The sequence below is a fragment of the Balaenoptera physalus genome, assembly GCF_965194825.1.
Source record: "Balaenoptera physalus genome assembly, chromosome: 3".
Lineage (NCBI taxonomy): Eukaryota > Metazoa > Chordata > Mammalia > Artiodactyla > Balaenopteridae > Balaenoptera > Balaenoptera physalus.
This window is the reverse complement of record NC_138890.1, coordinates 168,754,536-168,768,239: the sequence shown is the minus strand read 5'-3', so window position 1 is coordinate 168,768,239 and position 13,704 is coordinate 168,754,536. Positions and strand designations below refer to the sequence as shown.

General features: G+C 48.3%; 1 protein-coding gene across 4 annotated transcripts in view; it reads left to right on the top strand.

Annotated features, from left to right (window-relative positions):
• Positions 1 to 13,704, top strand: part of ANKRD33B (ankyrin repeat domain 33B) — an 87,697-nt gene that overhangs the window by 42,303 nt on the left and 31,690 nt on the right. For 2 of the 4 annotated variants that reach the window (XM_082458361.1, XM_082458358.1), the window contains one exon: positions 5,369 to 5,498. The exons of the other annotated variants lie outside the window; for them this stretch is intronic. In XM_082458361.1, the coding sequence (XP_082314487.1) occupies positions 5,369 to 5,498 (130 nt within the window). The remainder of the gene's footprint in view (positions 1 to 5,368; positions 5,499 to 13,704) is intronic. 4 annotated transcript variants of the gene reach the window in all.

Below are 13,704 nucleotides of genomic sequence, written 5' to 3'. Positions count from 1 at the left end.
CCAACAAATTATGCCCACAATAGCGGTGATGCATGGTCACCTTTTAGAAACACAGTGTAGCTTAAGAAGACCAGAATTCTCAAGTTCTTTCATAAAGTCACATAAACTTCTCCCTGCCCCCGTTAGTGGTATTATTATGGAGAAAGGCATAGAAATCAGTTTTCACGTAGCTGAGTTTACTCTCGGTTCTGAACCTAAAAGTTATACAATGAATGGTGGAGTTTTTCCTTACAGTAGGAAATGGGCAATGTCCTGTTTCTTCTGTTTGATCAGGGGAATTACTCTATTATTGTGCCATATGGCTGTGGGGTTTGTACATGCATCTTGGTGCCTCAGTCTCCCCCTTGTTTGTCACATCCTGTTTCTTTTGCCCACTGCCCCCCTCCCCTCTTCACAGATGGTTCTTTTTTTTTAGTTGTTCACAGTTGTTGTTATAAAACTGTATTTCCTCATGAGACTGTTGTTAAACACCGTGTTTGCTTTCTTGTTTTTCATTGTGAAGTAAAATCGTGTAAGTTCCTCACGAATATGGCTTTGTTTTAAAGAATTCTAATGGTACCGAAATGGAGTGAAAAGTGAAATTAGTTCTCTGAAGTGTTCCTTCCCCAACTACCCTGTATTAATCAGGGGTCTCCAGAGAGCTAGAACCAGTAGAGAGTGTGTGTGTGGTGTGTGTGTATCTATAGATATATAGAGAGATACATGGTTTTATATATATATATATATATATATATATATATATATATATATATACACATATATTGATTTTTAGAGAGATACAGCTATATAGTTAGTGAGATTTATCCATAGCTGCCCATTTATATCTGTATCTCTGTATATGGCGGGGATAGAGACATTTATTTTAAGGAATTGGTTCACACAATTGTGGAAGCTTGGGCGAGTCCAAAATCGGCAGGGTGGCCAGCTGGAGACCCAGGGGAGAGGTGTAGATTGAGTCCAAAGGCAGTCTGCCAGGAGAATTCCTTCCTGCTTGTGGAGGGGGGGTCATTCTTTTTCAGTTCAGGCCTTCAACTAAGTGGATGAGGCCCACTCACGTCATGGAGGGTAATCTGCTTTCGTCAGCACCTACGGATTTAAATGTTAATATCATCCAAAAAATACTGTCATAGAAACACCTAGAGTAACGTTTGACCAAATATCTGGGTACACATAAAACTAACAGACCTCTCTATTCCCCTTTCTTCTACAGAGGATGCTAATTCAGTATTTTGGTGCAATCCTTCCAGATGTTTTCTGTGCATTTTCTAGCGTGTGCGTGTGTGTGTGTGTGTGTGTGTGTGTGTAGTGAGAGGTTTAACACACTTAGAGGATGATCCTTTTTCTTCTCCCTCCCCTTTAATCTGTTAATGTAATAAATGATGTTGCTAGAATCCTAGTGTTACATCATCCTTTCTTCCTACAAGGAATGGGGTTTTGGCTTGTTTATCTTTGGTTTTTCATGTACAAATGCTTACAATTTTTAAGCAGAAACATCTCAACTTTATTTTGTTATCATTGCTCTGACTTTTCCACTGTATGTAGGCTTTGAAAATTAGGGTTGTATTTCGAGGGCCTAGAGTTTCGAGCTGACCTCTAAATGGGGGCTTCCACTTGTAGGTAGCTTACTTTTTTTCCCCTTAATAATAATATTTTATTCTCATGAATGCTTTGTTTGTAATTTAAAAAATAAAGCTGTCTGTGGCTTCAGGGAACCACGTGCCAGTGGGCTTCTGATGATTCAGCGGGTGGACAGTACTTTCCTTTGTGACAAGTCCTTTGTTGAATGGTCTTGGGAGGCCATGGTCAGGGGTTGCTAAAGATTGTAGCTCCCCTCCCAGCTTCTTGTTGGGGGCACCAAGATGACCCAGCCAAAACAGAGTTTAAGTTATAGCTAAACACTAGTTTTAAAAATGGAAATGTCAGCCGTTTGGAACAGATTCCCAGAAAATAGGTGATAAGGATAATGATTTTTAGTAGTAATGGAAGTCTCTGTGGAGACTAGAGCTACTGCTTCTGTGTTCAATACCATTTTATCCTGAGCCCTTAAATTGCATTATCTTTTTTTTTTTCCTGATAATCTTCATTTCTGACCTAAGGTTATGCCAAGATTTCCAAGGCCACCATCAGAAGGGGCTTACTCACATTTAGGGAAGGCTTACCTTAGGGGCTGGAAGGGGCTGTGGTTCTAGAACAGACCCCCTTTTGATTGGGGTAGGAAGAGGTGGAGGTGAGGCTGATTCCAAAAGAACCAGGAACTTCAGGAGCCCTGGAGAGCATCCCTTTATTTATTACCTGCCAAAGGGAAGTCTTCCTTTTAACCCGGAATCCTTTTTTTTTTTTTTTGCCACACCACGTGGCTTGCAGGATCTTAGTTCCCTGACCAGGCATTGAACCTGGGCCCTCAGCAGTCAAAGTGCAGAGTCCTAACCACTGGACCGCCAGGGAATTCCCTGGAATCCATAATTAATGGTTGGGTGGCAGGATTGGTGAAAGTAGATGTCCTTTGAGATGTTTCTGAAGGGCGGGTTTGAAATATGTGTTAAAAAACTTTCAAAATAACTCTTGCCTTTAATCCAGAAATATAGCTTCTAAGAATGTCCTCTGAGAGAGTAAGAAATGATATGCACACAGCCTCAGCTCTAGGAATTTTCATTGCGGGTTTGACTCATAATAGAGAAAAACAGGAAAAAAATCTCAGAGTCCAAGAGTAGGGATCCATTAAATAACTAAGATTCTGCAATATGTATGATACCCAACTGCCGCTGGAAATGTTGACACAGAATTACTTTTATTGGTAGATGTTGCTGTATATTCCTGACAAACATATAGGAAATAATCCTGTGTTTTGGTTTAAAATTTTTTTTTAAAGTGTGAGAGTGTGTGTGCGTATGTGTGTGTGTGTTTGTGTGTGTGAGATTGTGTGTCTGGACTGAAAATTTTTTTTCTAATCTATGTTTCTGGATTTTTTTTCTGTAGTAAATATGAGCTCCTTGTGGAATTATATAAAAAGGAAGTGGCTATATTTTGTACAGCATGCCTCATTTATAAGTCAGGAGATGATTGTAGAATATTTGAGAAATACTGTCATCCAAAGAAACTCAAAGTGAGATTGCAGCATTTACGATGTGGGGAATCCCAAGTTTTCTGGACCATTTATGCAGCAGTGAGCTGACAAGTTAGCTGGGAGGATGCAGGTGTTGGTGGCAGTGACCTCTGGTTATCAGAGACACTGAAAGCTTAGAAGTAGAGCCTGCCTGGGCTGACTCCATGCTTGTTTCTCCTTAAAATTAAATTATTGTGAAACATTTCATTCTCTAGATAGAATGACCTATTTCAAAGAATGCACAAGCAGGAAGGTATTAGATAGCCTTTACTATAGTCACAGAATTATACAGTTCACTTTGCTGCAGTATGCATGTCAGTGTTAAAAAATGAATGGTATTCTCTAAAACCTTAAAAATTCTAATATTTGACATTTAATATATTGCGAGGGCAACTAGGAGCCTTATTGAGATAAGCGTGAGGGGTTGCCCATGCCCTCTCCTCATTCCATGAACAATTACATTCTTATTAAAAATCTGGTAAAAATAGAGCTGGGCCACTGTGGGATTGCCCTAAACTTAAGGTTTGCGTCCCCGAGCGCTGGTGGGTGCAGCTGGCAGGGCTCAGAGTCACTTGATCATTAACTCTGGATCTTGAATTCGTACTCTGTGTTGAATTTTAGTATCTCACTGAATCCCTTGTTACAAGGTGACTTAATCAGCTTGGGATGCTATAACAAAATACCATAAAATGGGTAGCTTAACAACAGAAATTTATTTCTCACAGTTCTGGACGCTAGAAATCTGTGGTCAGGGTGCCAGCAGGGTTCTTGTCCTGCTTCCTGGTGCATGGTGACCACTGTCATCACCTGTCCAGCATCTGCAGAAAAAAACACCCTGTGGTGTTTTTTTTTTCCTGATGTCAGGCGTTTGGGTTTTCTCTGACACCAAATCCATGTCGTTTTTCCACACCAGTTCTCCAATTCTCCTACACCAGCGGGGTGTCTAACAATTCAATTCAATTCTCACACTATCTAGAGTCAGCAAGGACCCCATGGGTTAAGGGCTCAGTCCCCCAAGACTGCCCCCAGCTCAGATGCCAGTCGCAGGACCCACGGGCCACCTTCTGCCTGACCGGCTATAAATTTGGGGTTTCCTGCAGCCCCTCCTCGGGTTCAGTAATTTGCTAGAACGACTCACAGAACTTGGGAAAGTGCTTTACATCCTGCCGCTGCTTTATTATAAAGGCTGTAACTCAGAAACAGCCAGATGGAAGAGAAGCATGGGACCAGGCATGGGGGAGGGGTGCGGGGCTTCCACGCCCTCTCCCGGCACCTCCGTGTGTTCTCCAACCCAGCAGCTCTCTGAACCCCGTTGTTTAGGATGTTACGGGGGTTTCATTAAATAGGCATGATTTGCTCAGCTATTAAGTCATTGGCCATTAGTCCTTGGACTCAGTTTTCCAACCTCTCCTCCCCACCCCCGAGGTAAGAGTAGGCGTGGGAGGGGCCGTGGAGCTTAAAGATCGAACCTTCTAATAAGCTCTCCTAGAGACCAGCCCCCATCCTGAAACCACCTAGCACCCGCCCTCACCAAGAGTCATACCGTTAGCATGCAAAAAACCGAACTCTGCGGGTTTTAGGTGCTGTGTGCCAGGAAAGAGGGTCACCACAGCCCCACCCGGTCTCCCTGCTTCCACTCTTGGTCTGTTTTCCACACAGCAGCCAGAATTGATGCAGATTATTGACAGCGGACTGCCCCAAATGTTCCCCATCTCGCTCAGAGCAAACTCCAGTCCTGCCCTGGCCACTGAGGCCACCTGTGGTCACCAGCCTCCAGGCTGGTCCCTGGGCAGCCAGGCGTGGCCTTCTGCCTGCCCCTCCCCCTCCAGGTCCCCTTGGCGTCTTCCCCCACCTCCTCGGTCTGTGCCCAGCGCCCCATCTCAGTGACCCCGCCCCGGCACCTGTTCCAGACCGAGCCATGTGGCCCCGGGGGCTCACAACTGCCCTGACCCAGTCTGCTTTATCACACATTTACATCTTAGGTCTGTAGTTGATGCCTCTTCCTCCCGTTAGAATGGAATGCGAACACCCCGAGGGCGGGGTCTTTGTCCCCGAAGCTGCCAAGCACAGCACCTCACTCTCCTCAGCGCTCGGCACACACCTGCGAATGGACCGTGGCCAGCTGCTCTGACCTGGTGCTGAGAACCGGGACCGGGTCCTCACCTCTCTCCTGCCCGTCCTGCCCAGCGGGGCAGGGGATGCACGCTGGTGTTGGGTGGCGATGCTTGCTCTTTCCCTCTGACCTGCTTCCCTCTTCATTTCTAGACCGGCCTCATTGTCGCCTGCTACCACGGCTTTGTGGATACTGTGGTGGTCTTAGCAGACTGCCCCCACGTTGACGTCAACTGGCAGGACAGCGAGGGCAACACGGCCCTAATCACGGCTGCACAGGCAGGTAAGACCCAGCTTCCCTTCCCTCCCAGGCAGTGGTGCTGGGGGCTGCACTTGACCTCGCTCCTGAGATTGACGGCAGAAGCATGTAGTTGATCGGAGGTCGTGCTTTACTGCTAAGAGGGGCAAGGAAAGGGCTGAAGGTGGGTGACATTCTCTTTGTGTGTTTGCGACAGTGTGTTGCTGAGTCCAAGCTCATACCGCTCTCTGCATGACAGGCCGGTCAACCCAGAGGTGAGGTGTTAGGGCGAGGAACAGTGACTTTATTCAGAAAACCAACAAACCAAGAAGATGGTGGAGGTTGACTAGTGTCCCAAAGGACCATCTTCTGCAAGTTAGAATTCAGGCTTCGTTTATACTAAAAGGGGAGGGAGTGTGGCTGGTTGTTGGAAACTTCTTCCTGCCAGAATCCTTTGTTCTTGCAGCTGTCTGAGCAGGTCTGGTCACAATGTTCCTATAAACCTCCAACAGGACAGTTGTTGTTTTCTGTTTTGCAACTTTTTATCTCTATGTGAATGGAAAAGTGTTACACCTTTAAAGGTCAGGGCCTCCAGAATGAGCTATCCTGTATATTTCAGGCTATAGGCAACATTCTTTTACAAAAGGTGCAGAGTCAGCATGACTAAGAACCGGGGACAGAGCACAAAGGTGAGAGCGAAAGGAATAGACCTAGTAGGGAGTCAGGTCTGCTGTCTGTTCCAAGTGCAGTTTACACACTAGTGCAGGACTCAGTGTGGGGTAGAACTAGCTCTGAAACTGCACGAAGTCTTTGAACACGAAGCTGCACCAGAAAGCCAGCTGCACATCCCCTTCCCCACAGCACTGCACCCAACCCTGTGCTCCCGGGATCCGGGAGATGCTGCTGAACTCATGAGTGGAAGAGACACTAGTGACAGTTGATGTATAAAAGTGGACATGTTTATGAGGTAACCTTGCACTTGGCCTGGGAATGTAAAGGAAACCAGGGGCTTCTTGCGGAGAGGGTATCAGTGTAACAAGGTGAGGCTGGTAGTGAGAGCGCCTTGTAAAGGGTAAGTGAACTTCGTCCTGGGATGTTCATCTCCAGAGGTGGTCCTTACGCCAGCATTGCCAAGTGCCCTGTGCACAGCTTTCCTCTTCTGCAATTGTACTCGGACATTTTGGGGACAAACATGAAACTGTGCTTGTCCCTTCAGAACTGCACTTCCTTTGTAACCGTGGTACTAACTGGGTTTGTAATTGCCCATTTTCAAAATTCTTGGCCTTCAAGATTACCTCTATTGCATCACTCAGGTTCTCAGTTTCCAGCAGAGAAGCTACTTCCGGCTGACTGAGGAAGAAAAGGCGTTTGTTTATTAAAGAATGTGGGTCACCGTTGCTGAGAGTTGTTGAGAACCAGACTCAGGGCCGGGACGCTGCAGAAAATAACCCAAACCACACAGCATGTTGATTCTGGAAAGGGAATTTCTGCCGCTGCCACCCAACGGGGACTTCCCTGTCCTGTGTTGCATCACAGGCCCCTGTGTCTAATCCAGCGTGGGTGACTGACTGCGGAGCCCAGGGGAAGCAGAGACTCAGCATCTTGCAGTTTCGTCCCCGTAACGGGAAGTAGTCTGTGCTCACCTGCTTTTCAATCGAGATGCCTAAGGCAGAAAACCCCCCAGACTTAGCCAGGTGTCAGGGCTGTGCTCACACACGTCTACCTCGTCAGGTGTCAGGGCGTGAAGCTTTCGCTCCACGGAGGCACTCCAGACTTTGAAAGCCCAGGTGCACAACGTCCTGAACAGCAAAAGAGTAAAAGGATATTGTGAGAGGCGGTCAGTGACCGTGACCTTATCACTCATTACCCGCCACTGGCCAAGAACCTGGGCAGGGAGCAGGGGTGGTGAAGTGAAGGGCACTTCTGCCCTGGAGTAATTGTCCAGATAAATAGCCATCTGATGGGGCTCTGATGAACGGCTGTGCTGGGAGCCTTGGCGTGAGAACACCCCATCTAGCCTGGTGGTTTGGGACAGGGGTCGTGGAGGCGGGGTGGGCATTGAGCTGGGCATTGCAGAGGTCAGAGGGAGGCCATGCCAGCCGATGCACCGCAGAGCCTCAGGACCAATAGTGAGCCCGGCATGTCTTAGGAATAGCCAAGGACCGTGTGCATGTAGGATGGGGGAGGGGTGGCCCCATGAGGAGGCAGGGGACCAGGTCGTCAAGGGTCTAGATGCAATGCGAGGGAATGCATTTGAGTGGCGTGAGGCTGGGTGTGTGGTGACAGGGGCGAGATGATCCTGGTGGGCACAGAGGCTGTTTCAGAGAGCAGAGAAGGAGCACAGGCCGAGTGGCAGAAGGCTCAGGTCCTGGTGGTTGTGATGGTGGACCATAGGGGAGAGGTGGGTCTGGGCTGGCTTTCAGCCTTTGGAACGCCAACTCAGAGGGGTGTACGTGAAAGGAGAGCTGGTCGGAGAAACATTGCCTCCACTCGGTCCCCAGGCCTTTGAAATGCTGAGCCATCTAAGTAAGAGGTCTTCACGGCAGGAGGAAAGTGTGGAGCGCCAGACTCCAGTCCCTGCCGGAATACAGAAGGGTTGCCAGGCGTTCCTGGGCAGCAGGGCCAAGGCATGGACGAGAGCACGAGTCTCATCCTGGAGTATGAGAAAGTACAGGAAGGCAAGGTTACTTATTGATTCACGAGAGCTCTTTATGTGTGTAGGGATATTAGTGGTGGTTTAATACCCATGAGGTGCTTTCTGAATTCTTGCCTATTTGAAAATGTTTTTATTTTGTTTTCACTCAGAAAATAACAACTTGTCTTTTGCTTTTTTTTAAAAAAAAAATTTCGTGTTGCAGAGGAATAGTCCAGCCTGATTTTTGTCTTTGTTGATACCCTGTTTCTCAGCCTATAAAGATCTCCTGCCCCCCATCCTTGAGAAGAACCCAACCAACCACCACCAACAAAAAAACCCCAAGTGTCACTGTCGTATATTTCCATTTCTGCTCTCTGTGTTTGACTTATATTAGGCGTATTTTTACTTTAGGGAACACTTTTCTGTTATCTCTTTGAACACTGCATCTGCCTTGCTTTGTTTTTGCTTCCTGGGGTTCCCTCTTAGGTGTAGTTTAGGTCCTCACGTCACAGCTTTCTCTCATCATTGTTTTTTTCTTTTCTATCTTTTACTCCAGGATCTGTGGAAATGCTTCATATTTCTTCATTAGTTTGTTTTTATGCTATTCATTGGGTTAAATTTACTTTTTTCTTCATGAGCATACTAACGTCTTAACCCGTTTGGGCTCCTATTACCAAAATACCATAAATTGGGAGCTTAAACAACAGAAATTTATTTCTTACAGTTTTGGAGGCTGGAAGTCCAAGGTCAAACTGCTGGGCCATTTGGTTCCTGGCATGCATGTGGCATCTTCCGGCTGTGTCCTTGCACGGTGGAGAGAGCAAGATCCAGGTCTCTGGTGTCTCCTTTTATAAGGACACCAGTCCTATTGGATCAGGCACCACTCTTCTGACCTCATTTAACCTTAAGTTACCCGCACAAAGGCTCCATCTCCAAGTACAGTCACGTTGGGGGCTTGGGGCTTCAACATAGGAATTTGGAGGAATACAACGTTTAGTCCATAACGCTCATCTTTAAGCAGAGCCTGTGCTTCCCTGAACTGGTTTATGTAAGTCAAAGATGACACAGGTCCTTTCAAGGTTAGAGAGAGGCCCAGCAAAGGGAGAAGGAAAGGGCTCCATGTGGTTTCCGGGCTCCGGGTCTGAGGCCTGGGGTGCAGAGGGAGAAATCCAGGCGGGGCTGAGGGCAGTCACAGCAGCGGCTCCCGTCCCTGGGCTGCAGGCGTGCGGTGGGGCAGCCGTCTGTGCCGGCCAAGGTTGAGCACCACGCACCCCTACCTGGTGTCGTTTCTGCTGCCGCAGGAGCTGGGAGTGGGAGCCCCTCGGATCTCCTGCTTGGCTCGTGTGCCTGGGGCGTTGGAAATGGCATCAGTGGGTCTCCGTGCATCCGTGCAGCCCCCCTTTCTCCCTGGGGCACTGCTGGAGTTGCCCCAGGTCTACTCAAACACATGTAATGCACAGACTCATAGACTTAGAGAGCGAACTTATAGCCACCAGGGGGGCAGTGGGGGGAGAAGGGATAGTTAGGGAGTTTGGGATTGACACGTACACTCTGCTATGTTTAAGATGGATAACCAACAAGGACCTACTGTATAGCACAGGGAACTCTGCTCAATGTTATGTGGTAGCTTGGATGGGAAGGGAGTTTGGGGGAGAATGGATACATGTATATGTATGGCTGAGTCCCCTGAAACTATCACAACATTGTTAATCTGCTATACCCTAATATAAAATTAAAAGTTAAAAACAAAAACAAAAACAAAACCCTGTAATGCCCCATCCTTCCCTACAGCTGGCTCCTGTCTCCACTGCCTCCGACAGAAATTCCTTTCTGGAATTCTGGCCAGTGGATGGTGTCCTTCTGTGGTTTCTAGTACCGATAAAGCTTCTCCCTATTGCTTTAGTCACGGGTGGGAAACTGGGACAGGGGACAAGACTCCTGTGTTCATGGCCCTCCTGCTGTGACCTCAAGAGCGCTGGTGGTCCCCGGTGGAGCCTCCCCTCCAGACAGAGTTAGACTGGAGGGCAGTTGGCAGGACTCACATGGCTGGGGTGTGTTTAAGTATATGGGTACCAGAAGTGAGGGTGTGGCAGGGGGGCGGGGATGTGACCCAGACCGGGTCGTGCAGGAGGCTGGCAACGTGGTGGCCGTCCTGGGTGCTTTCTCCACTCAGCCTTGCTGATGTTCTTATAAGCTGATTGTAAAAAACGATACAAAATGTTTGGAAAAAAACAACACATAAGCAATTAAACACATAAAGCAATTAAACTTAAGGGTGAAGATCTCTTAGCTCCTCACTCTTAGTTCTTTCCCATTTTACTTTCTAGAGGTAATAACCATTGTTAACGACTGGATGCATAGATAAGTTCTTTTCCATCTTCTTTTATAGAAACAAAATATTGTAACGTATTTTCTCTTTTTCCTGGCTTCCACGATCCTCGGCCTATTGGCTGATTCGTCCAAGTTCTGTCTGTAGTGTCTGTTTCTTAACCACCCTCTGCATGGCACACGCTCCCTCCACGGGGGCTCTGAGCCCTGGGACACCCACCCAGGCCTTCGGGAGTGGGGGAGGCTTCCTGGCTCTGCCCACCAAAGCTTTAGGATTGAATTGTTTAGGGGGAGGGGAAGGAGGGGAGTACAGTTCTTGTGCTACTTTAAAAGAAGTCCAGTTAAAAAGTGTTCCCTTCTTTCTCTTAATTGCCTCCATGTAAGGAAGTGATTTCTCCCTAACTTATTGCCTCAGGTGGAGGTCATGACCTCACGGGGCTGCTTCCCTCCCTGAGAGCACCATGACCTTAGAACACAGCCTGGTCCTCAGCCTTGAGCTTGTTACTGACCAAACTTGGGTCCACTCGCCCGCAGGCAGTAAAGCCAGTGTCCTGACACCAGGTGTGGTGGAGGACAGGGCAGCGTTAATTGCAGGCACCAAGCAAGGAGTCCAGGCAGCTAGTGTTTAAAAGGCCCGAACTCCGCAGAGGCCTTCAGGGAGAGGTTTTTAAAGACAGGGTGAGGGAGGGGGCTGGGGGGTGTGTGATCAGCTCGTGGACATTCTTCTGATTGGCTGGTGGGAAGTAACTGGGAGTCAACATCATCAACCTTCTGGTTCTGACCCGTCTGGGGGTCTACATGCCTGTGGGCAGCATGCAGTTAACTTCTCCCACCTGGTGGGCACTTCAGTATCTGCAAAACAGCTCAAAGGACATGGCTCAGATTCTATCATCTGTAGCCCTTGAGGAGGAACTCAAGGGCCTTGACTTTGTTTAATGGCTAAACCATTATTAATTTGTCTTGCTTGCCTGTTTTCCTTTGTTTCTGCATTTTCTCACTTCTCTGATTAAATTTGTTCTTTGGAACTCGGGGGAGGCCTACGAGGCTAAAGTTTTTCTACCAACAAGAGGAAGGCAGAGGACATGGGGGATGGTGGTCTGTCCTGTGAAGGCCTCATAGGGTCCTGCTCGGTTATAAGTGGGATCGCTGTCACCCACAGGTGGGTAATCTATGTTTTAACCCAGATCTGGTTAAAACACAGATTTCTGGGCCCTGCCCCTGGAGTTCTGGATTGTGTAGGTCTGGGGTGGGGCTCGAGACTGTGCCTTTCAGTGAGTTCCCCGGTGACGCTGATGCCGCTGGTCTGGGGACCTCACTCTGAGAACTGGGGCTTCACATGTTCCTATACAGAATGGTGACCCAGGGCGCCTGTCAGTGGGTATAAGAGCCGGGGGTGGGGTGGGGTGGTTCATGGACCCGGGTGAGATGTCAGTGGGACACAGAGCTGTCACTAAATCAAAGGGAGAATAAAGGAAAGCAATTGAGCATCTGCTCATGACTTCCATGTACTGTTTTACCAAAGAGAGGCTGTTTGGGCTTTCAGCTGATAGAATCAAATGCTGTCCCTTTTTAATCCAATTCCATAACCAGCTTTATTTATTTGATGATGTCTTAATTCCAAAAGATGTCTAGTAATACATGCTTACAGTGAAAAATCACCACAGAAGTATTATTATATAAAAAAAACAAGCCCCTTTTCACTCTCCCCAGTTCTCTCACTGACTGAGACCACGTTCCAGCTGGTTACGTTTCCAGAACTCACTCTCTCTCCTTTTAAACACAAAGGGTATGCACGCACCTTTTATTTACGTGAATGGGGTAATCCTGTAGAGACTGTGATTTTAATTTTTTTCACTCAGTCTATCTAGGAGATCTTTCCGTGTAGACTTGTGCACACGAGATTTCCCTGCCTCTTCAGTGGCACACCGGAGTGATGGTGTGTTCGGGGCCACGTCCCCCGAGTCCAGTAACTGAGACGGTTCAGTAAGCCATGGGTCCTCCATTCTATACAAGATGCTCTTCTGAAACAAATGTTTATTCAGCAGTCACTTCACGTCCAAGGGCTGTGCTAAGTGCTGGGTCTACAGGGCGGGCAAGGGCACACGTAACCCCATCTCCCAAATTTAAAGTCTAGTGTGCACGGGTTTGTGAATGAGGCTGTTTCAGACCACTCTGGAGTGGAGCCCTTTGTGTTGACGGGGAGGGGAGGAGGGGCGCATCTCTGAGGAGGGCGTACCTGTCAGCATCCCGGCGGAAACAGGTGGTGCAGCAGGTGCGCTCAGAGTCTAGACTGAGGAATGGGCAAGGGGACTGCGCGTAGAGGTGGCGGCAGAGCTCAGGGGCAGGCCCTGGAGAGAGAGAGAGCCCGGGAGGGCTGCCCCCAGCAGCTGGGACCTGGGACACCTGAGCCCCTTGAGGAGGGAGGCGGGCAGGGGACAGGGGCTCATACCCGCCCTCCTTCCACCGGGCCCCTGCTCAGTCACACCTGAGACTTCAGGGCTGAGGAGCCCGGCAGGTGTGGTCTGTGGCGGTCAGAGCCGGGCAGAGAAGGAAAGAGAAGAAACGCACAGATAGATTCTTAGAACTCAGCCGCTTCATCAAAGGACGCGCACCTTTTAAATGTGCACATTTACGTAGCCCCTGCCAAGTGGCCTTTAGGAAAAGCTGTACCAATTTATATTTCCCACCACGTTCCCAAGGGTTGAGAGTTTGTCAACTCAAAATGGACTTCGCTTGCTGTTTGTGTTTCCCTGATTCTTATTGGAGCCTAGGATCTGCTACGGTGCTTTTGGGTGCAATCTACTGAATACCCAACAAAACAAGCTTCAACGATGAGGAAACAGTCTTCTCTTGCAACATGATGTGTCTGAAGGCAACAGTTGGGGGGTTGCTTCGTTGCATGGCTTCCTGATGTCAGGACCTGGGGCAGGCTTCTCAGAAATGCTTTTGACCTGTTGCCTCATGGTCCCAAGATGGCCTGGCAGCTCCAAGCAGCGTGGCTTCACGTTACAACACAGGAGGCTTCAGGAAGGAGGAACAAATCACTGCCCATGTTCTGTTCTCTAAGACGGGAAAACATCTCCAGAAGCCTCCAGCACAGCTTCAGTTACATCTGCCAGCATTGCATCACACACCCTGCCCCAGGCAAAACAAATCGCTGGCCAGGGCGGTGGAGTGACCTCAGTCAACTTTGGCCCCCGCAGAATCTGTGTGGTTAAGGAAAACTGTAAAGAGACCACATGTTTATATTATTTGATGTCGCAGCTGTGTAGCTCGTCTGAGAGTCGG